This window comes from Anomalospiza imberbis, chromosome 4 (assembly GCF_031753505.1).
Source record: "Anomalospiza imberbis isolate Cuckoo-Finch-1a 21T00152 chromosome 4, ASM3175350v1, whole genome shotgun sequence".
NCBI classification, from domain to species: domain Eukaryota; kingdom Metazoa; phylum Chordata; class Aves; order Passeriformes; family Viduidae; genus Anomalospiza; species Anomalospiza imberbis.
The window spans coordinates 52,167,350-52,190,475 of NC_089684.1; the positions used below are offsets into that span (position 1 = coordinate 52,167,350).

Genomic DNA, 23,126 nt, shown 5'->3' on the forward strand with positions numbered 1-23,126 from the left:
AGTTTAAGGATTGCAAGTAAAGCCTAAATCCAGTGTGCTGCCAGCATCTGTAAAAGCCTAAATCATAGAGGATCATTCTGGCAGGGGGTTGGTTCTGTGGCAATGTACCAGTGAAAGAGGGCTATGATTCTGTATTACTAAATTCACTGTAGTCAGATTTAATTTGATGGAGGCTTTTGGTTACTTAGAAGACGGCAAGGAGGATACAGCAGCATCTACAAAATAATTGGTGTGTGAAACAGGATGGAAAAGATTCAACATGGCCTTTCAATGGTCTTTTCTGCTGATTTTCTTTTTCTTTTTTAAATTATAATGTTGAGAATTGCATTGAACTGAATTATCAGATTTTACGATTATTTGATCTAAAGCACATGAAAATTTAGTACATAAGTGAAATTTCAGCATCTTTTAACTTTAAAAATAATGCCAGTGTGATGAAAATCTGAAGATGGGAGGGAGATTCTGGTAGGTTTTTACTGAAAAGTATCAGGATTATCAACTGTTCTCACTCTTTACTTTCTGAGTACGTATTAAAGCAATTTTAAAGCAAAAATCTGTTGTGTCCATCATTGTCCCTTAAAGCTTGCTTCTTTGGGGAATTATAAATCAGTAGTTACAGAAGGTATATTTATGTTCAATGTTTACAGAGAAACAAAGAGGCGTATTAGTAAAACAGACTGCAACTGTATCTTCTTCAAGAAGTCAAGGATCTACTGTAAGTCTTCTGCAACGATTTTTCTCCATTAGATCATCTTCCGTTTCCTTCTAGAATTCTGTATCAAAGGTTGCATTCACACATGATTTTGAATCGGCCAAATTATGTAACAAGATTTAATATAGCTGTTATCTGTCTGATAGTTTTCCACTGTCAACAGCATTTATTTGTGAAGAATTTTGTCTTCATGATGAATCAGTTAACTCTTTCACTGTGTTGTGTTTGTTGTTTCGTGTCTCATTGGCTTATCTATGTTTGAAAATAATTGAACTACTCTGTAGTTCAAAGGCCATTTCTGTCATGTGAATTCTTCAGAGTAAACAACATTATATTTATTTCTACATTTTTGGAAACTGCTATGGCAAATGTTCTTTGCCATAATCAAGACTAAACTAAAGCATTTGTTGTGGTGTTAGAGAAATGTGTTTCCAAAATAACTTTCCTCATTCCTTTAGGCCATATTATGTATACAATGATAGAGCCTGAATGTAAGTAGTACCTTAACTTTCCTTCTAATGCAGGGAGAGGGAAGAACTCTAGGAAAGTCTAATTCTATCAAAATGAAAGGCGAAAATGGAAAAAATGCTAGGGAAGTCCGGCTGTCAAAGAGAGAAGACTCTATTGCAAAGATTGGGAAAAAAAAAAGTCAGAAAATAAATTTGGATGAAGCAGAGGGTATGTGAACTTTATAGCTTACATATTAACATAAGTAGTCTTAGAAAAATTTTGTGTCTGTGTAGGGACCACGTGTTTAATACTGTGTTGTGAAAATCATAGTCATGACCATTATATTTTTGTTTGGTGTGTTTGAATTGTCAAGTTTTCCTGAGTTGAAGGTAAAATTTTCAGAATACCTAAACACTGATGTAGGTGTCCAGTGGGATTTTCAAACGTGAGGGGTACCTAATTCCTGTAAAATAAAAGGGAATTAATTACTCCACTGCAGTTGAACATCCCATTTGATACTCTGTAAGCTGTGTAGAAGCTTGGCTTTCTGTTCACCTCTATATAAGTGTTTGACAGGCACTGCACAGTAGTGTAGACCCAAATGTACTCAGGTAAGAATTTTTCTAAGTAAGTTTTCTGCTGAACTCTGTAACAGCCAGGGCAGGGCAGTCTGACTGTGGAGGAGACGTGATGGGCAACAGAAAAACTTGCATTCAGCAAAAGGTGTTTAGAAGTAGAAAAAAGCAAAGAGGTTATTGGTAATCTTGCATTTCCTGAGTCCTATTTTTCCCTTTTTTACATCTTAATAGTTCTGCTGATATCATTGGAAAAAATCTCATGGGGGAATTTGCTTTCTTATAGAAAGATGTCTATGGGCAAAAGAGAAATAAAAATGATGTAGCACTAGAAATTTTGGCATAACACCCTGTGCCGTAGGACATGAACTGAAGTGATTACCTGTCTGTCAACCCTACACGCTCCTCCCTATTTTCCCATGTAGAAAAAAAAAAAACCTCAATGGACATATTTGACCCACAGATTAAAATTTACTGCTGGAGTTACCCTGTATGCGTATCCAAAACCTGGTTATGCACATTTATACAGCAAATGAATGTTTACCTTTGAATGTTCATCTGTGAATAAATGTCCACTGACTAGAACTGAAAAAAAATGCTATGGCTAAAATTTCTACTGCAAAATATGTTTTTTCATATAAGTGTTATTACAAAATATTAGTGCATTTTAAATTATTTTCTGTTGCTTACTTTTTTGTTAACTTGTTTTCCACATTTTAATACTTTCATTTTTTTTCCTAGGACTGAGTAAAACATTAACATAATTTGAAAACTTCAGAATTCGAGGCTTTCACATTTTATTTTGAGTTTTGTGATATTTGTCAAAGTTTGGAAAATGCATACCAAATGTTGTAGACTGTTTTTTAATGCAAAAACAAACAACTGTTCTATGAACTTTGAAATTTCAGAAACATTTTTGTATGACACATCTTAGAAATGTTGCATGTTTTAATATGCCTACTGCCATTTTGCAAAACTTTGGCAATAAGAAGCATTTTGAAGCTTCCATCTTGGCTACGTTCCGATTTTACAGCATTTGAAAAAGCATGTTAAAAAGTCATTTTTATGAATACATTGCAAAGCCTGCCAAGTATGAGTAGAGGATTTAGGAATAAGGTCATACAAGTGCAAGTGTACAACTTCATATTATGCTAAGTTAAAACTGATACTAATGTTTTGTTGCTTTATTCCTTAATGGCTTTTGCTTCAAACAGTATTTATAAGCTGGGTAGGAACTGTTGATTTTATTTAATCTGTTGGAGATGGCCTTTTTAAGCATCTTTTAATATTCTGTAGTTAAAGTGCTTTCTTCTTGAAAAATTAGGACATGCAGAGACCCTATATTAAGAATTACATATTTTTATATGTCTATGTTTTGTACCAAAGAGTTTGTTTATTGTTGCAATGCTTCTTTTTTGAGGAGTGGTATAATTCTTGGCTTACAATTGATAAGTTTCTTGTTGCCAAGTTTTGAAACTTTTTAGAACAGTGTTGATCTACTATGAGTATTATTTATATAAACATATTAAACCATTGGATATCATTAGGGACATGATCAGAAAATCACTTCTAATTGTGTTAAAGCCTCTTTAAAAAGCTGCCCCATCACTTTTGGTAATGGCTTCTTGGATGGTTACTGACTACCTGTAAGCTACTGATTCATTGCAGCTCCAAGTAAAATGGGGTTACTTAAATCATCATCTGATCATACCCTGTGATGATAACACCCTGGTTTAAAACTACACCATGAATTGAATTGAAACTGTGATAAAATAGAATTACTCTGAGAGAAAGTCAATATAACGAGGAAGTTTGCAACATTCTGAATCTTTGAATGTTCAAATGGCATGCTATTTTTGAGTTCAGATGGGTAAAACCCATCCAGAATATAAAAACGTGCACCCATTGTCTGTAAGACTAGAGCCTTGTTTTGTATAAAGAATTAAAAAATCCTGCATGTGTGTACAGATTTATTAACTGCGTAAAATAGAAGACGTGTTCAAGGCTCAGTGAATTGCAGCTGTTCTAAACTGCAAAACTCTTACAATAGCAATGCTGATGGTCTTAATTATAGTGATGCTAGTGAACATTGCTGCAATTGAAAAAGTTCCTAATTAACATGGGATCTTATTTCAAGGCAGCATTGAAAGAATTGAAGATCTTCATGGAAAATAAATGTGCTGAAAATGTACATTTTAATAGCATTGCACTTTCTGACAAAAACTTGTCAATTTTGGGTTTTTCCCCAATAGAATTTTTTGAACTCATATCCAAAGCACAAAGTAACAGAGCAGATGACCAACGTGGACTGCTAAGGAAAGAAGACCTTGTTCTTCCTGAATTTCTTCGTTTACCACCCACTGGACCAGAACCATCCTCATCTACACCCGCAGGTCCTAAAGGCCTCAGCAAGAGAGTTTCAAAAAGTGATGGCAGTGATGGATGTACATCACCCAGTGGAAAACAGGAGTCCGTGCAAAACTTTAATGAAAATTCAGTAAAGAAAATGGGTTACTCAGAAAACAAACATAAGTCTGCTTTGGCAGCACTCCACAGCCAGAAGACTTTCAGTGTTCCTCTTAGTCCTCCGTTGTCTCCAATTCCTCACGCACAGGAGAACAATGCCGCGGTGTGGAAAAGGCAGTCGAGAGAGTTGCAGGCTGAAGGCATTCAGATGGTAGATGATGAGAATGTGGCAGACTTGACTCTTGTGGCTGAAGGAGATATTAGTAGCCCTAACAGCACTTTGCTACCACCGCCACCATCAACGCCACTGTCAGACATCAGTAAACTCACGGAAGCCAACTATCCACCCCCAACTCCTTTTGCAGGTAATCAGGAAAAATCTGGATATCAAAGATCCAATTCAGGTATTTCTAGATTTTAATAGTCTTTTCTTTTGTGTAAAACTACTTTTCTTTGGCACTGTTAATCAGTATTTGGCACCCATCGAAACAGCAAAGAAAATTCTCTCTGCACCTTAGTTTTTTTTTTAAACCAAAAAAAGAAGGAAAAAAGATTTTAATTGCCTTAGTCTGTTCTAACTGTAATACTTCTGGTTGCCTTTAGCGATGTACTTTTTGTTTGGATTTGGCATGTAACCATAAATGGCCACATGCAGACAAACCTTTGAAATACATCCACGTGCTGTAATTATCTCATTCATCCTCAGAGTACAAAACAGGGTATCAGCATTTTGAACTCCACAGCACTGTTGTGTTCCAGATTTTCTGATCCATTTCTCATAATGAGATACATGATTAGGGTTTGGAAGTTTAAGTACTTTAACAAAGCCCCTAATTATGTGTTGAAAATTGCAGTATTGTTTATGATTAAAATTTTAAATGGATAAGCCTCAATTTAGGATATATTTCACTAATAAACTTGATATTTGTGACAAAAGTAAAAATATTATTTTTTTTAACCCATACTTTGCTACACAGAGAAATAGATTGCATCTAGCACACTTTCTCCCAGAATTTCACATATCAAGTAGCTTTCTAATAGATAATTTTAAAGAAAATATGTAACTTTTTTAGGATGTAAGTTTCATGGACTAGCAATATCACAGAGCAATATTAGCCCAAGGCTGAAGTATGGAATTTCTTTATAAACATGGACTCTAATAATAATTGCTATTACCAGAAACAGGAATTTGAAGACAATGGGTGTCGTGACATTGACATTTACAGTCATTGTACTGTGCATTTTAATGTAAAATATAAGAAGAGGTATCTATGTGCTACATTTATTTTTGATGTTTCACAAACATATGGTGCCATATTTGAATGATCACATTTCTTTGTGATGTGGGAATATACATTTTAATTATTTATCTTTTTACACAGAGTATTTGATACTGTTCTTTATCTGTATGGTTGATGATTTGTAAATACGTCTTTGGTTGTTGGATGCTTATAAATGGCAATGCAAATGATTTCATCCTCTTGGCATTTTAAAAGCCAATTCCTTTATTAGTAGTATCTGAGAAATGTTCTATTAGCGCTACCACTTAATTTCTGAAACTGAGTATTAGACGGACTTGTAACCAGTGCCTATGAATAACAGAACCACAAAATGTACTTCAGACATATTGATGTATATATGCATAGATTTGTGTTGGTGTCTTTCTGATAATATGTCAAGTGTACAACATAGGTATCAATTTGCATATTTTTCAGTGAGAACTGTTAAAAAAACCATTTGCACTTAAAAAAATCTTCATGAATTTACAATATTTTAATGCATGCCATAAGTTTCTGTGTAACCACTGAGCTGTAGCTTTCCCTTTTCCCACTTTCTACTTTTTACTTTGTAGAAATCTTTGTGTAGTTTTCACATGTATTTTGTATCCTTGTTCTCTCAGGAGTAATAAATTCTAGCTCTAGTTACACAAACTGGTTTTAAGCTTTCATTTTATTTGTTATTTTAAAAATTCTTTCAGTCCTGGATTAGGAATTCTGATTGAAAATACCTTTTTATGGCAAACAGATAAATAGATATGAACTAGCAATTACCATGAGACAAAGCTGACAAGCATTAGATTTATTAATAATTTAGACATCAAAGGCCAAATGCTGTCTTGAGATGCTGATGGGTCACATGTGAAATCCGTAGCATTGGCATGTGCTCCAGAAGGCAAATAAGACAGGAGATTTCTTTGGAATTAGTCCTAACAGGAACTCCTGAAAGGAGAATTTCTTCTGTCTTTGGGTTCTTGGGCTAAACTTTATATTCATTACTTTCCTTCTTATTTTAAACTAAAGCAACTCTTCCCTGGTCTTTAAGAAGTGAGCTGGAGATCTCAGCTCATTTGATGTGGAGTAACCAAAGTAACCACCTCTTTATTTGGTAGACTTGGGTAAGAAATGAGGGGTTGATTGGGTGCTGGAGACCACACTACTCTTTTCACTCTTTGAGATGGGTCCTACATAACAGCACTGTGAAGCCTAATTAAAAAAGAATAATTCTGCAGAGAGGCGTGTCGTGCTGTTTACTAGGTCTCATTGTGTTCTGGGGAATGAAAATCCAGTTTTTCCAAAAGTCACTGTGTTCTCACATATTTGTGGGCCACCATGAGAGAAAATAAAGCAGTTGAAAGTCTTGTAGCAGTTCCCCTTCTAAAATTATTCAGACTTTTCCACAACAAATAGCTAATATCTTCCATATTTAATTTAGTTTTTTTTTAAATGGATTTTAATTAGCATGTATTTCAACTAGTTTCAGTGTATTTCAGTGGTGATTGTGCCTTATTATTCTGTCATAGTCACCCATGCGAGTAAGTAATCAAAATAATTTTGCAAAATTAAAAATCTAAATTTCTTTTGGCTTTCTGATAAACCAGATTTTTTTTTTTTAGGAATAACAAAAATTTTAAAAAATATGAAACACCTTCCTTTTTTGCTACAATCTTATTGCGTATATTAGCTGTATTCTAGCCTCCTCTCACAACACACTACTATTTAATGGGAACTGTATTCTATAAAAGAACGGTGATTTTATGGAAAAAATGTGGGCTGAATCAAAACTTCTCTATTTTCATGATTTGAGTTTGCATGGAAAAGCTGTTTGATGCTGTACATAATTACAATAAAGACTTCTGGAAACTCTCTCCAGTCAAGAACTGAAATCTCAAAGGACTAAATCATTAATAATGGTTGCTTTTTTAAGTGCTTTAATGGTTCTTCATTCATAACCCCCATCAATGGAAATTGTCTTTCTGATTGGTTTCTTCAATTAAAATGTTGGGATATAAAGACAAATAATGACTCCATAATTTGAAGAGGTCTCTAGTCTTGGTTCCAAATTGGCCTAAAGACAAATGACGTGTGTGCTTACCCTGCACATTTTGGGCTTATAAATGCTGGGAAAAGGACTGGGAGGGATGAAGGGCTTCCTCATGTTCTGCAGGGGGCAATTTGCTGATGTAGCAAAGGCAGGCCAATGTCCATCCCTCTAATGGGTAACTCTTGAAGTTTTTTTCACCTCATGATCTAGAAAGCAAAATATGAACAATGGAAGGCAGCAAAATAAGGTTTGCATCACTCTCAGCTTTTGAGAACACACTTTCAAGCTCAGTTCTTAACTTTCTGAAATAAGTGAAATGTTTTTATACTGTATTAATACTTAGCTATGAAGTAAATAGCAAATCAGTTAGCAACACAAGAATCATTACCGATTCCAGTTGCGTTACTCATCAAGAGAAAATGTCTTTATTTTGAATAAGCCTGCTAGTTCTGGCAAATTTCCCACTTTAAAAATCAGAGGTTTCTGGAATCTGAAGACATTCTTTCATGTCTCTACATATAATGGTGGTCCCATCTGTGGAAGAAATAATTATTGTGTGGTGTGATTGGCTTGAAGTGATGCATTTTTGAAAGTGTTAAAATGCTGATTTAATCTCCTTGGCTTTTTTTCTTTTGTTTCATTTTTCTTTTTTAAATTGTCTAGTATAGTCTGGGTACTGGAATGTTGTCCATTTTTTTCCAAGAGGTTGGGCATATGTGATACCCATGGGGAAAGGCAGCCTCCCAAACCGTTAGTGTCCTCAAGAGCTGTGAATATTAAGCCATAGGCCTTGCACTGGATTATTTATTCAGCAATATTACACTGGTCTGAGTTGCTCATCATGGTTTTTGCCTCTGCTGCAAAGTAGGTAGGCTTTTTGTCATGATAGCAGCTGGGCTTTTTCATGGAATACCATTTCAACCTGAAGCAGGACAATTTCCAGCAATCCAGATTGAAGTGCACAGACTGTAGATTTGAGTCCAACAAATTGTTCTTCCTTCTCTTAAAAAATTCCCTGTTCTTTTTGGGGCTTTGTTTTTTTTTTCAGCTAGGATGAGAGTTATTCTCAAAATGACACTAGAGTTACAGTCAGTGGAATTGTCTACCAAGTATGAAGGTCTTTTTTTTAAGATGTATAGATTGGATCTGGCAATGCAGTTAAAAAGTTTATTCAAAACTACCTTTTAAGTAAGCATATGTTGTCATTGGTGAAGATAGAGAGCCAGCTAGGGAAAATAAAAGCACAGTGAACTCTCTAATTATGCTTTAGTAAAATGTCTATGGAAGTTAAAGAATTAATTTAGACAGTCTAAAGTTATATAGCTTTTTTTTTAATAAACCACTTTGTTTCTGAAATAGATATACAATTTCACCCTCAAAATAAACTTGCTTCCTTTCTTATTGGAAAGAAATCTTTCAAAAATGAAATAGTACCAGCGCTAGGATGTTTTTGTTCTGAAAGATAAAGTATGCAGAAATAAAATGCAGGGTAGTCTGGGACTGGCTATTGTTCCCAAAGCCAAAAAAAATTAAAAAAAAATCCCCAACTGATCTTTTATTATTCACAGAGAGGATGCAGTACCCTGCAGCTGAAGAATAGAGATCAGATAATTAGAATAGAGATCAGTATTTCTGTGACTTTCACTTTTTTTGCTACTAAATTTTTCAGTTCTAATGGTAATGAATTCCAAGTGGAAAAAAAGTTTGTGGTAGTTAAGGAGATTAAAAGCAATCACATGTCTATCTTCAAAATTTGAAAATAAACCTTTGTTTTTTCTAATAAATGATACAATATTTCACATAACTATTTTTTATAATCTCCTGATTCATGTGGCTTATTTTAGAGACAGTCCAGTGGTGTTCCCTGTGTAAATCAAGATAACCACATGAATGAAAACACAAATAAAAATTCAAGAAGAGGAGGTGATTATGACATAAAAGATGTAAGAGTAATGCAAATAATTATTTTTAACAAAGGCTGTTTTCTTGCACTACCTTACATCCTTTACTGGTTATATGTAATTTTCTAGAAGATAATTGGATTCTGGATCTATATAAATAAGTACCCATGAGAATCCAGAAATACTAAGGCTGGGATGTGTTAATCCTCTTTTAATCAGAGCATATTTAAATGAGAGAATTACATGTAGTACATGACTGTGATCAACAACAAACAGAGGAGAAGGAGAGTTTAGAGTAGACAAATGGGAAGCAAGGAATACCTTGGGGGATGATTATTTGAAATGTAAACTTATTTTGATCAAGCAACAAGATAAACATTTTAGAAAGAATTGCGAATTTTATCGCTGCCTGGATGAAATGTTAGAAAAAATGACAGCTGCCCTTTGAACCAAATGCACATGGGCTAAACCCAGATCTATGCAAACCCATGGCAGCATTTGGATGATGAAATGAACTTTGCTGAATTATTGGTGAAATGTAACCGGTAGCCCAGCGAAGCCACATTTTAGACTCTCATAATTGAAAAATAACCTAATGAATGGCAGATCAAATTAAAATTGATTCAAGTCATTCAATCCACTATCTCCCAACATAAGACTCTCTGCAATAATTAAACCTGCTGTTACCTACTGCTGATGGAAAACCAAAATGAAGGTTATCAATAATTGTTTCAGTTTTAGCAGTGGAGAAATGGAAAGTTTGAGCAAATTGGACAGTGTTTTTGGACACATGTCTGCCTGGATCAAAATTCAGAACTTTTCATTTAAGTTATTTGTGGAGTGCTCCTGGCTTTGAAATGATGTTGTGTGCAGTTCCCTTCAGCTGCTGTTGTAGCTGTGTACATGAAGGGTCCCTGCCCTGAGCAAACAGAGGTTGCAGTGTTCCCTCTTTTCCATCTGTATGCCACTGATGAGCTCCCTCTTCCATGTGATATTCCAAATTTGTCTTTCTGAATAATGTTTTTTGCTTTGTTCTACTTGTGAATGCTTTGGCGATGAGTGCAATTAAAGGATTTCCATCTGCCCATTTCTAAACTTAATGCTGAAAATGTATTCCCAAAATTCCCAGGAAATAAGTAAATAGACTGGTAATGTAGAATATTGCTGCTTTGTAGCATAACCCATTTCCTGGCTTGATGCCTTCATTTTACTGAGTCAGATTTCAAGGCACTGAGCATATGCTGCAGTTGCTGTTTCATCATGCAAGTGAAATTCAGCATATAAAGTCAAATTTCCTTTGAAAAGATTTAGCATAAACTGTAGGTAGGAATCTTTTATTAAATCTGCTTCTCCTTGGTGCTGTATCAATTAAGAGATAAAAAGAAGCAAACTGCCAAAGAAAATTTAACCTCTGGTATTCTAAAACTTCAATGTAAAGTATCCTTTTCCCTTCAGAAGCATAAATCACTTTGCAAACTTTAAAAAAAAAAAATTCTTGCAGTAGTAACAGTACATCTGTCAGCCAGTGTGGAAGTCATTCATCCACCACTTAAAAGAATCCATATGTGGGAGGGCTAATATGCAGAAGTAGCATTTCCTAACAGTTTAGGACAGGAAGGGATAAGTGTCTTTCTGAGAGTGAAACTGCCAGATTATGTCCATGTTAAGGAGAAGTTACTTATATTGATGTGTTTCCAGGACCCTGAAATGAGCACCCACTGTAGAAGTGACCATCAAAGGGCTCCTTTTTTCAGTCTCATGTAAGGAAATGCTCTCTCAGGCAGTGTGGAAATGCTCTCTCTCTGTCCCAGTGTGGTACCACCTTGGGACAGGCTCCATGGAGTCAAAGACTGGAACAGTGACTGCCCAGACTCCCATGTTACAGGACGCCCAGAGCCTTGCTGCTTGGACACCGATTACACTTGAGGATGGTACATGTCTGTAAATCACCAGTTCCAGGAATAGCCCCTGAACATTTCAGGCTTCTTTTCACAAGAGTTATATTCTAAGTTTTATGAAATACTTCAAACAGATTTTTATCTGCTGTAAGTCACTACAAAATAATTAATCTGGAGCTTGTTCCCTTTAACTGAGATCAGATCCTCTCTGACATTAGAAGTCAAATGCCTGGGATCAATGGTATGAAAATCAGCAGGATATTCTTGTTATCTTTCAGTAGAACTTAGAGCCATCTAAATAGTTAATGATTTTGACAAGAACAGTAGGATTTTAGCAAAGGTAGAATGATGAGTGAAACACTCAATTTGCATGAAAGAGATTTTATTAAAAATCGTAACTGAAATTTAGGACATCAAAAATAACTGAATTTATTGATTATGGTATAGAAACAATATAATTGAAGGTGGTGTGAACAGGCTTTTAAATCCCCAAGCATCTGCATTAGACTTAGGGTTATATGATGCTATCATCCTCATTGGCTGTTAATGTTCCTCCTGAAATTTCCAGGCTTTTTGTGACCTTGTCTCTGTGTGGAATTTGGTCAAATGCTCCCTTATTCCTAAACTACCTGGAAGACAATGTCTTGTGATCTTTTGCTTAGATCTTAAAGTTTGAGGATTATTTAATACAGAGGAAGATTTCCCTTTGTCTTTCTCTATAAAGATAGTTCTCCATAATGATAATACTAAATATAAAGTGCTTGAGAATAATACACAAAATCCAAATATCACAAAAAGAGAAATTCTGGTAACAGAAATCAGGAGTTCATCCAAAACAGTGCCTGACTGTAGTCACCTTTGGAAAAATGCAGATGGGTGCAGTTAAACCTTCTAAGCAGTCATTTGGCTGTGAGTCTGTATCACAGCACATCTCTGGTTTAAGGACAAAAGATGACCTGCATCTTCCCATCTTTAAACCAGCTTGAACATATTAATGGGGTCAGATGCACAAGAAAATTCCCTGAGAGCTGTGTGGAATGCTTAGGAAGGGAGGAGATTACCAGTAGGGCTGAATGTGGTATTCCAGGCTGGAAATTCACCTGTGTGACTGCTGCCATAAGCAGTGTTTTCCTTTCTTTACTGCAGTTAGGTAGGACATCTGAGAGATTAGATTTGGGAAAATGTAATAACCTTCCTGACATGCTTCATACATGGCAAAGCATCTGCAGAGATCTCCATGGAGGTATTTGTCACTTCAGTCAAGAATATATGAAGAGAAATTTTACCTGTAAAAGCCCTCTGCACCTTAGATGGTGTCCTGCACAGCTAAGTGTCTTTAGGTATTTGTTACTCAAAAAGAAAACATGAAAAGGAGACCAGTGTAAGAATGTTACAAACTTCATTGAAACCTCATTATAAAGCTCCACGAAGTACATGCAAATCTTGAGTCTACTTAAAATTTTGTGGGACACATTTATACAGAAGCTGGTTTGGCGAATCATGGCTACCATTTGTGATAAATAGCCTTGCTCCATAAAAGCTTTTTCTTAAAAAAATGAGGAAAAAAATTGCATTGAAATATTTTTTTTGTATAGTGCTACACTTGAAATCATCTTCCTCTTTGGTGAAGATGAGCTAAGATATTTTCTACCCTGACAGGAAAAGTGAAATCATCTTCACAGTATTATCCCTTATTATTGCCATATTCTTTGAACTGGTATTTTAGACATGATGTTCTCTATTACTGCCCTGCCTCTAGTAGTAATTTATTTGATGCTACAGAGAGATTGCTCCTAAAAAGGATATTAATAGAAAAATATGTCTATAATGCGGATGTGTTCTTGTTCAGATGAGCTTATATCTTGTGAAGCCTGAGAGCAAACACTGACCTTATTTTTGCTGTGTTCCTGCTGGACAACTTGCACACCCAGTTGCTTTGTGCAGTAACTCAGTGACACCATAATTCCAAGATTTAATGGCATTTCTTATATTTAACTGTAGAAGGGCTTAGCACCCAAATAAATACAGCAATACTTGCACCTTCCATAGTGTTCCTCGGCAGGAGTTTCCAGCTCTTTCATCTCTCGTGACCTGTTAATGCAGGCTTTTTTCTTTTGACTGTGGAAAGTGTTTCAACCTAGTCCAAGTCAACAGATATGAGACCTTCCACCCCGATCAAAGATGTTCCTTTACGTGATATTTCATAGGAGGAGATATTCTCAGTGCTAGGACAGCTGGATGACTCATGCTCTGTCAATGCCACGTATTTGTGGCAATTTGTCATTAGTAGGCATTTCAGCAATTTGTTGCAATTTTAAAGCAACTTGAAAGGGAGAGTCACAGGTCTTCCTCAAAGGGCATGGAATAGTAGATTAAAGAGATCAAGAGAACAATTCAGTACACTCACGTTAAGATAAACGTTGCGGAACAGAAGAATACCATTTTGCAGCGCAGTCATGCAAGCAGCATTTAAAATTAAGCCAATGTTCAGTTTCAGTAGGGAGATTTAAACACGAAGTGTAATATAAATTAAATGTTAGCTGCAATTTAGTAGGCTGAAGTCATGCTGGGCTAGCAGGGCTGGGAGCTTTCTGCCTCTCTCTGCTCAGCTGATTTGTTTGGAGTTTGATCTAATTCCTCTGAAAAAACAGCAAGCATTACTGATGTGAAATACTCACATTATTCATGTGGGCCTTCACTGTAGCTAAAACACTAAGCATTGCACTACTTAGGATTTTAACTTATTTTTCTTAAATAGAAAGCTTTAAGCCTCAAGAAGACCCTGGAGTGATTTGATTGAAACTATGTGAAAGTGCTTTTTTTGTCTTTTTCATTTGCATTTCCTCCATTCTCCATATCAAAAAGTTCTTGATTGCAGTGATTATACATGGAAATTTCTTTTCCTTGCATAAAACTGTACCAATCACTTCATGGAATAAACACAAATAAAATATTAGAAAGACAGCTATGGGATTTAACCACACCAGTCTCACGGGATTTGTGTGGCTAAACATGCTGATGAGGCACTTGCATGTATTATGGCACAAAATTTGAGAATGCTTTGGGTAAGACATGTCAGGTAAGATGGTATCCTTCAGAAGATGGATAAGAAGATATATGGAAAAAGGGAATTAAATATGAAATGTCAGGCCTCCTTTTGTGCCTTGAAAGTTTTTCTTTTTTTTCTTGGCTCTCAGTTTGATCTAATAAAAGCAGTTCTCTGTCTCTGAAAATATTGCCCCTCTTTATTTCATTGTAGGGGGAACCTCAGCTACAGAAACCATGTTGTTAACTGTGATGGGAATCCTGAAATCAACTCCTTCATCCTTCCCTTTCTGCTGCTTTTGACACAGGCAAATCAGCTTCTGTAATTTGCTTTGAGAAGCTCCTTGTACTTTGCAGGGTCACACCTAACACAAAACTGGCTTTTGGGAGCTCAAGGGTTTGAACTGCAGCTGTCTTGGGATAGTGATGACTTTGTGAGTGTAGTCTAGAGAATAGGCCTGAATCCTGGCAACTGTGATTTTAGATGCAATTCAGGTGTTTCTTGAGTGTTTAAAGCCCTCAGACCTCAGAGGGTTTTGCAGCCCTTCAGAAGGACCTCAGTAGGCTGGAGAGGTGGGCAGAGAGGAACCTTCTGAAATTCAGCAAGGGCAAATGCAGGGTCCTGCACCTGGGGAGGGACAACCCCATGGAGCAGCCCAGGCTGGGGTCTGACCTGCTGGAAGGCAGCTCTGCAGAGAAGGACCTGGGGGTCCTGGTGGACACAAGCTGTCCGTGGGCCAGCAGTGTGTCCTTGTGGCTAAGAAGGCCAGTGGGGTCCTGGGCTGTGTTAGGAGGAGCAGTGCCAGCAGGTCAAGGGAGGAGATCCTGCCCCTCTGCTCAGCCCCGGTGGGACACATCTGGAGTGCTGTGTCCAGTTCTGGGCTCCTCAGGACAAGGAACTCTTAGAGGAGGTCCAGCAAAGAACTACTAAGTTGGTGAAAGGTCTGGAGAATCTCTCTTAAGAGGAACGAATCAGGGAGCTGACCCTGTTCAGCCTCAAGAAGAAGCAGCTGAGGGGAGACCTCAGCAATAAATATCTACAGGGTGGGTGACAGAGGATGGAGTCAGGCTTTGCTCAATGGTGCTGAGCTATAGAACATGAGGAAATGGACAGAAACTGATGCACAGGAAATTCCTCCTGAATATGAGGAAGAACTTCTTTACTGATCTGAGCACTGGAACAGACTGCACAGAGAAGGTGTGGGGTCTCCCTCTCTGGAAATATTCCAGAACCATCTGGACACAATCCTGGGCCATGTGCTCTGGGATGACCCTGCTTCAGCAGGCAGGTGGGACCAGATGCCCCACTGGGTTCCTTCCAACCTGAACTGTCCTGTGATTCTGTGAAGTTGTTTCTTTTATTCTTGTCCTGTAAGCTGTGGCCCATAATTGCTTTGTTGCAGTTCAGGACAGTGAACTGCACTTCAAATAATCCCTTACTATTCTGCTAGAAAATTAAGCCCTAGCCAAGTAAAAATATTATCTCAGCAGGGGCTTGAAGACCAGTTCAACTGAAGGAACATCTCCCATTCTGCCCCAGTGGAAGGTCTATTCTCCTTCACCTTTGATGCTGTGAGAATTTTTGTTCTAGAGGTGTACAATATTATACTAATTAGTTATTTTTAATGGAGTCTTTTTAAAAACTCTGAAAGTTGCTACATTAATGCAGATACAAATTAGTATTTCACATTTATCTTTGAGATCCAGTGTTTAGTTACCTACATGGTACATCAGTAAATCTCTTTGGTGGATGAATATCCCAGCTGACTGCCTTTGAGGCCTCAGTTGCAATACTGAAAACTGCTAAAACCAGAAGATACACAATTCTCTTGTTTTATGTTTGTTTGTTTGTTTGTTTTAATTCTTCTGTTAGGTGCAAACAGAAAGAAAAATGATTCACAAGGGACTTCAGGAAACTGCTTTGAGCAGACCTCTCTCAAAGCAAAGGCCAGCAGAAGCTTTAATCCTCCTGATGTGAGAGGGAACCCCAGAATGGCGCTCCCTGTGAACAGGATAATCGACGTGGACGGGGTCAAGCTGGAGGAGCCTGGCACACGCTCCTGTGATGACTCTGAAGGGAACCTCAGCTTTGAAGGTTACATCTCTGAACTGAGATCTTGCCAAGGGAGGATGAGGACTGGAGTTTACAGGACGTCAGACCTTCCATCTCTGATAGCTGTCAAGAGTGAGAAGAATAAGGCCACTGAGAATCAGTATAAAGCTACTTTTGTTTAGATCTCTGCTTCTAATTAAGTTTTCTGGTATTTTGCTTGGCATCAGCAGCAATGGAGATATGTATTAGAGACATGTTTCTGCAAGATGTAAGTGGTTTTCAATATCCACTTGTCTTCAAAGAGCTGGCTAGAGACCATCACTTCTGATATGAGTTGGAAGCCCTCGAATGAAAAAATAATATTCCAATGAAAGTATGGAACTATTTGGTTTTGGTTTTTTTTCCATTTCTGTATTATTTTCCCTAGGATGATTCCATTGAACAGTGCAATTAAAATTATGATTTTGACCCCTACCCTTCTTGTCTTTATTCAACACAAACATTAAATGTTTTATTTAAGATAATTCCAGTTTGATCTTCTAATGGTATTCCCTTGTCTTCAGGATTCCCTGTGTTTTAGTAGATTTTTCGAGTGTAAGTAAAATCAGTTACTGCTGTAAAAAAGATTAGGAATATTTTCTTAATATCTTCCTGTCTGTCTCATAACATTTGGGAAGAGGTCCAAGTGGAATTCAGTCTTGTCTAATGCATTGCCTGGATATATGCAATAAGATCATTCTTATACAAACAGCAAGAAGAAAAACAACAACAACAAACCAACAAAACCCCCAAAAATACTCCCCCCAACAACAACAAAAAAAACCCAAAACTGTGAATTTGCTGTGCTGGGAATAGTAGCTGCTTTTGTAGCCAGCACTGGTGGTGTTTCCATACCAGAGATATATATCTAATTACTCAGTGGTGTGGTGGTCACTGGGTCCCTCCTCACCACTGCCCTCAGTGCCTTTTAACTTTGGGGAAAGGCAATTTGGTTATTGCTGTTTCGACAAGGGTTCAGTGCCTCTCATTCTTCTTGTTGTTCATTTTAGTTTCAGTTAATTTTCTAGTCTTAGGTGGAGTTCTGAGAAGGAAAAGATATTTAAAACTGCTGAACATGTTGGTTTTACCACCTGCTCCTTTTCCTCCATTACCATTTCTTCAGGAGAGATTATAAGCCTGGACATGCAAAAGGGTACATGAAGAATTGAGAGTGTTGGAAATCTGCTCATCATATTGACTGGATATAGAGAGACTGCTGGGGGTTCACTGGTTTGAAATTATTGTGAGAATTAAAAAGTGATGCTGCATATCTCCTGGACTGAAGATCCACACAGGCAGTAGATTTAAAGCATCAAGGTAAATATTGATTAGTTCCTCCTCCTCTGCTCCTAAAGCATATCATGAATCATGAATTTTCTGAATAGTTGAGAGTACTGGATGCTGTCACTCAGTTTCTTAAACTCAAATGTGTAAGGTGAGAAAGAAGGTATGTATGATTTTGTAATAATAAATTAAGATTCCTAAAGCTTAATGTTTAAGTGTTACATCAAATACTCCAGTGAGATTAAAGGATACAACACCCATTAGCTTTGATACTTTATTTTTTTTTCTACTGGTAAGTGATTTTGTTTCTGATATTGAGGAAAAATCCTTGTTTACATTAGACTCAACTCAGTGTGTGCCCAAATGAAGGTATATGCTGTGAAAATAGCTGTACTTTTTTTAAACTTTCAAGCTTTAAACTAATTTTAGAGCCATGATAAAATCGTGGTGGTGTAATTATACTAGAGATTTGGGAAACACAGCAGGCAGAGCATAGCCCAGTATGTGAAAATACTTAAATATTTATGTATTTTTGAAGAGTTTATTTTTTCTTCTTCTTTTTTTTTACTAGTATTTTGCTAATAGTTGCCCTTGAGCAGATATTTTTTGCACAGATAAATGGATAAATGGCCATAATTTTTTCTTATCTTCTGGAAAATTAATAGCTTTGTTCTAATCAAAACTAAAAATACATCAGTCAAACTTAAGAGAGGGCTTCTTGACCTAGGATATGCTTTGCACTGGTTTTATGTCTTGGAAAAGAAAATCCTAGCATCTGACAGATAAAAACTTGAAATTCAATCATTACAAAACTTGAAATGCAATCATTAGAGTCTTTATTAATCTCTGATCAATATTTTAGATGAAACAAGGTTCCTTATCTTAAATTGTGCAAGGGCACTCAAGTGACTGGGGATGAGCAATACAGAATTCTTCATCTGGAAAAAGAGACAGCTGAGGGGAGATGCAAGAACAGCTGAAAAACCTTGAGTGCCATAGAGAGAGGGACTGACTTTCACACTCCTTTCTAATGCAAGGATTAGGGTTAGATGAAACTAAGAGAAGCCAGGTGTAAATCAAAGAGCTGTTTCTCCACCCTCTCCTATTTTCTATCCCTGAGCTGCTGTGCTCAGAAAAACAAGCAAATGGAAGTTCATAAATTCTGAGTGCAACAAAATGGATTTGACTGTATCAAGGGAATTTGACAGCATGGGAGTCAAGCTGTGTGCAGGGAAATGAAGGATGTGAAAGAATGGAGTTTTCTTTAACTTAGAGAAAAGTCTTGGCATAATGCCTGGAAATCCTGTAAACAATGGGACATGGGAAAAGCTCCTTCTCCCCATGCTACACTGTCATGCCAGTCAATGGCAGATTGTTTAAAAGAATGACTTCTTAGCTAGAACTGATAGAAATTTATTCCTTAGACCTAGAAATCATTAATAATATTAGCTCTTCTTTCAATATCTGGCAGAATATAAAAGCTAAAGCAGCTGGGATCAGGAGTTTATAAAAAGGAATGTGGGCAGCCTGTCTCTGGCTGATGGTTTCCAATATTTTACTAGGGATGTGGTCTAGTTTTTATTACTGTGTGACTTCAGCATTATAATATGATTTGAAGTTGCCTCCTCATACTGTGGTTTACACTACTAATCAAATGTACTTACAGTTAAAAATCAGTCTAATTGAATCCCTGCTTGATAACATGATCCTTTATCTTACCAGCTTGTTCCTGAAGATAATTGAATTCTAGCTGGCTTTATTTCTCTTCTAGTTTTCCCATTTTTTCCATGTGGAATCTCCACTCATGCAGAGTTACTCTTTTGTCTTCCTCATCCCATGATGATAAATAAAAAGGGTCTTTCCATCCTTTTAGGTGGAAGAAGATCTACTGACCTGTGTCAGTACTCAAACCTGAAACTACAACAACCAGTGATATAAAAAAAACTCCAATCCCAATACTCAGAAAATCCTGCAGCATTCCAAATCTTTAATGTAGCAGTTGTCTTATATTTCACTTGTTGTCATGGTATCTGATTTTCAATTGTAGTGGTTTCAGCCTCATTGGTTCCACAAGTCACAGTTTTGTTGTGGTTTAATTTTAAAGGCTTTGTGAAGAATAGAAAATACACATCTAGGCAAACTTACAACAAGACTTCCTCCATAGGATTACTCTAGTTTTGTGCCTTGTCAACAGGTTTGTGATACAAGACACATGCAAAATAAATCACTGCACAGTTTAGCTCTGGAGGGCTGAGTGACAAAGAACTAAGGGGTTATGAAGAGACATAAACAGGCTTTGGAAAGAGACTTTGCAAGAGCTTTACTGCTCTGTGGGAAGGAGCCAATACCTGGCTGCATTGTCCTTTCTCATGCCCCTGGAAGTCTTCTGGGGACTATTTAATGTCCTTCAAAGATGCTGTGTCCTTCTGGCACTACTTCTCTGCTTGCAAGTTTTGGTTTCTTTGTGCCTTTGCTGTAGCCTGAATTGCATTATTCCTGCTTCTCTTCTGATGCTGGAATTTAATTTCTTAACAGAAAACCTCAAGAAGACATGGCTCAGCTGGCAGCCTCCGTGTCTCATTGTAGCAGAGATAACCAAGACTTATGAGCATATTTTTATTTTTGGAAGCAGCTTGATTTTTGCCACAAAACTGAAATCCTTGCCAGTAACCCTTGTCTCTCAGCAGCGGCGCTGCTGCTCCCTCCATCCCTCTCCAACACAGATTCGACAGCAAATACTGTCATTTAAAATGGTCTCTCCTAAGGTACTTGGTAGCTGGGGGACAGGGAGAATGTGTGTGGTAGTGTGATGCAAACACCTGGAGGCATCTTTTCACAATTTCTCAAAGATTTTGAAAAGTTTCCAAAGGCTCAGTTAGCAGCAGGTCCTTATCGAGGGCTGTGAGAAGCCAAAATAGGTCTGAGGCACCTCCCAGCTCCCAGCCACTGCTTGGTGACTTGTGTTTAGCAATGACCCTATTTTCTGCATGAACAGGCAGATTTCCAAGCTTTGTGGGATTGTAGCAAACCTGTGTGACAACAGAGCTGCTCTGTGGATATGGGTGTTTACCCTGCAGCAAAACAAGTGGCACATCCAAGTGCTTCTCTCTGTGCTCTTGGAACAGCATCCCAAATTTAGCATTGTGGAGTGATGAAGAACTGTGAGATTTGTGACCCCTAATCCAATGCCAGTTAAAATATGGGAAAATATTTCATTGATCTTACCAAAATACTTCCTTTCTGTACACCAACTGTCACTTTTAGTCAGGTTACTCTTGATTTTTTTCAGAAAAAAAAAAATTGTTGAGAAGTTCTGGATGATCACATCTGCAAATCTTGCCTGCATTACTCAAAATATTAGCAAATCCAAGATGCTGCACATGAACCAACTTTCTGAACTGTTTGTGTGAAAGATAAGAAAATTGTTTCTATTTTTGGTCCCAATTGATAAATCTGTTGTACAGTCTAAAATGCTGCTGTACAGAATTTTATTTGTATCCTTGTTTTATTTGTAGTTTTGTCTTTAAATATCTATATGTTCAGTTTCTAATATGAAAATGCACATTGGTTTTCTTCCTCATCCCTTATCTCCCCAAAGTATTAAGAAGTCCTATACTGCACAATAATGTTTATAGAATCTCAAGTGTGTCAAACTCATTAAAATGTTAATTGTGTATGTAGTAAGTAAATGATTTATACCACTAGAGCTGATAATGTTTAATTGATATTTAATTTCAATGTAGGGAAAAGATGTGAAAAATATTTTTTCAGTTATTCTGGGACATGCTGCCATTTAGACATTGCAGTTTAAATGGAAGTACGAGACAACATAAAACTCTCATGCATTTTATTAGATTCTGCAAAGATATCTTCTTAACCCTAGACTGCATAAAAAATTTCCTTTAAAAGAGGATCATTAAGAATTCTTGCCAAATATTTATATACCTTAAAAATAGCTCATCCTCTGGAATTTAATAATAGTAGGGTATGTTTTTAGCCTTAAATTATTTCCTTTTGCTCTATTCTAGCAACACAATGGGATTGCAAGCCTGAATAGCCAAATGTTTTGCAGGAACAGTGTAATCCTCCTCTTGCTTCTTGTCTGCATAGTCTTGGTGTGTTGTCTGGCTTTGTGTGGTGGTCTGAGGGGACCAGTGCATCAGAACTGCTCTGCCCTTGCTGCTAAAATATACAGATGCTCTATCTACCAGAGAGAGAGAGAGAGGTAGAGAGAGAGAAGGAAAGGAAAGGAAGTGATGGGAGTGGGATGAAACCTGTCTTCCAGGTCCATGCTAACACTGTATTGCTGTCTGTGATAATCTCATCCCAGTTTCCAGTGGTAAATGTGAATTCCTACTGCTGCAGGTCCACAGAGCTTCAAAGCCATCAGAGCATTTCCATAGGTGCCCACAGCCTGTAGCAAGTGTCAAGGTGGGTGCTGTAAGGGCATTCACCCACCTCCCTGGAGAAGGTCCTGGAGTCCAAGTTTGGGAAGCATATTCTTAAATACCTTGTGTCTGTCTTGCCAGGGAGCACCAACCTGTTCCTCATTTGCATTCTTTGCTTGCAAAGATTTGCTTACAATCCCAAAATAGTCTAGAACTCAGTTATTCTGCAGATTCACAGCTCAGTCCCAGAGAAGGCTGATAAACAAATGAAAGATCAGCTAGAAGTTCATCTGAATAAAGCTAATCCCTCTTGGAGTGGCACATTCTTAGGCCAGGGCACAAAAATGAAATGCTTCTCCCCATTCCTGAAAGAGGTAACTGGGGTCTTAATGACTTGAGTCTTTTCTGGAAAGATGAAACCATGTAATGAGGAGAAATGTAATTACTATTACTTTAATTACTATTCTCCCTCATTTATAGATTTGCACATGCATCCTTTTCAGTAGCTATTTGCCATTACTTACCAGTATACCAGGAGCATGAACTCCCTCACCACCAACAGCTACATAACCTCAACCTCTTCCACGTTTAAAAAATGTCCAGAGTTAGTGCAGTGGCCAGGATGAAGCAATGCCTGGCTGAGATCAGCCCTCTGTATGCAGAGCAGTTAGCTGAAACTTGTTTGCAAGCAGGAGATAATTGTGGTGGTGGGAGCATATCTCTGATCTTCACCTTGCTCATTTGAGTGTTGATTAAGTTTGTGTGTTAGAAAATCCAGAGCAACACATGCTGCAATTTCATTCCCTGGTGAGATTGTGAAGGGAGGCAGATGTTCATCTCCTGTGGGAAGGTGCTGGATGGTGAGGCTCTACGGGTCTTGCACTGCCTCCATCTCCTGGAAAAAGCTGCTTCTCCCATTGCATCTTGCCTGTTTGTTTCATGCTCTTGTGAGAAAGGACTGATGCAGATGTATGAGATTCTGCTGCCATTCACT

At 37.3% G+C, this 23,126-nt stretch overlaps 1 protein-coding gene across 7 annotated transcripts in view; it reads left to right on the forward strand.

The window, feature by feature from the left end:
* RGS12 (regulator of G protein signaling 12) overlaps positions 1-16,895 on the forward strand; it is an 84,763-nt gene extending 67,868 nt beyond the window's left edge. For 2 of the 7 annotated variants that reach the window (XM_068188566.1, XM_068188567.1), the window contains exons 13-15: positions 648-715; positions 1,237-1,390; positions 3,990-6,134. In XM_068188566.1, the coding sequence (XP_068044667.1) occupies positions 648-715; positions 1,237-1,390; positions 3,990-4,624 (857 nt within the window). In that variant the 3' untranslated portion in view covers positions 4,625-6,134. Of the gene's footprint in view, positions 1-647; positions 716-1,236; positions 1,391-2,478; positions 3,008-3,989; positions 6,921-16,241 lie in introns of those variants that run through there. The other 5 variants (XM_068188568.1, XM_068188563.1, XM_068188562.1 and 2 more) reach the window with 5 other exon arrangements.
* Positions 16,896-23,126: the final 6,231 nt, after the last annotated feature.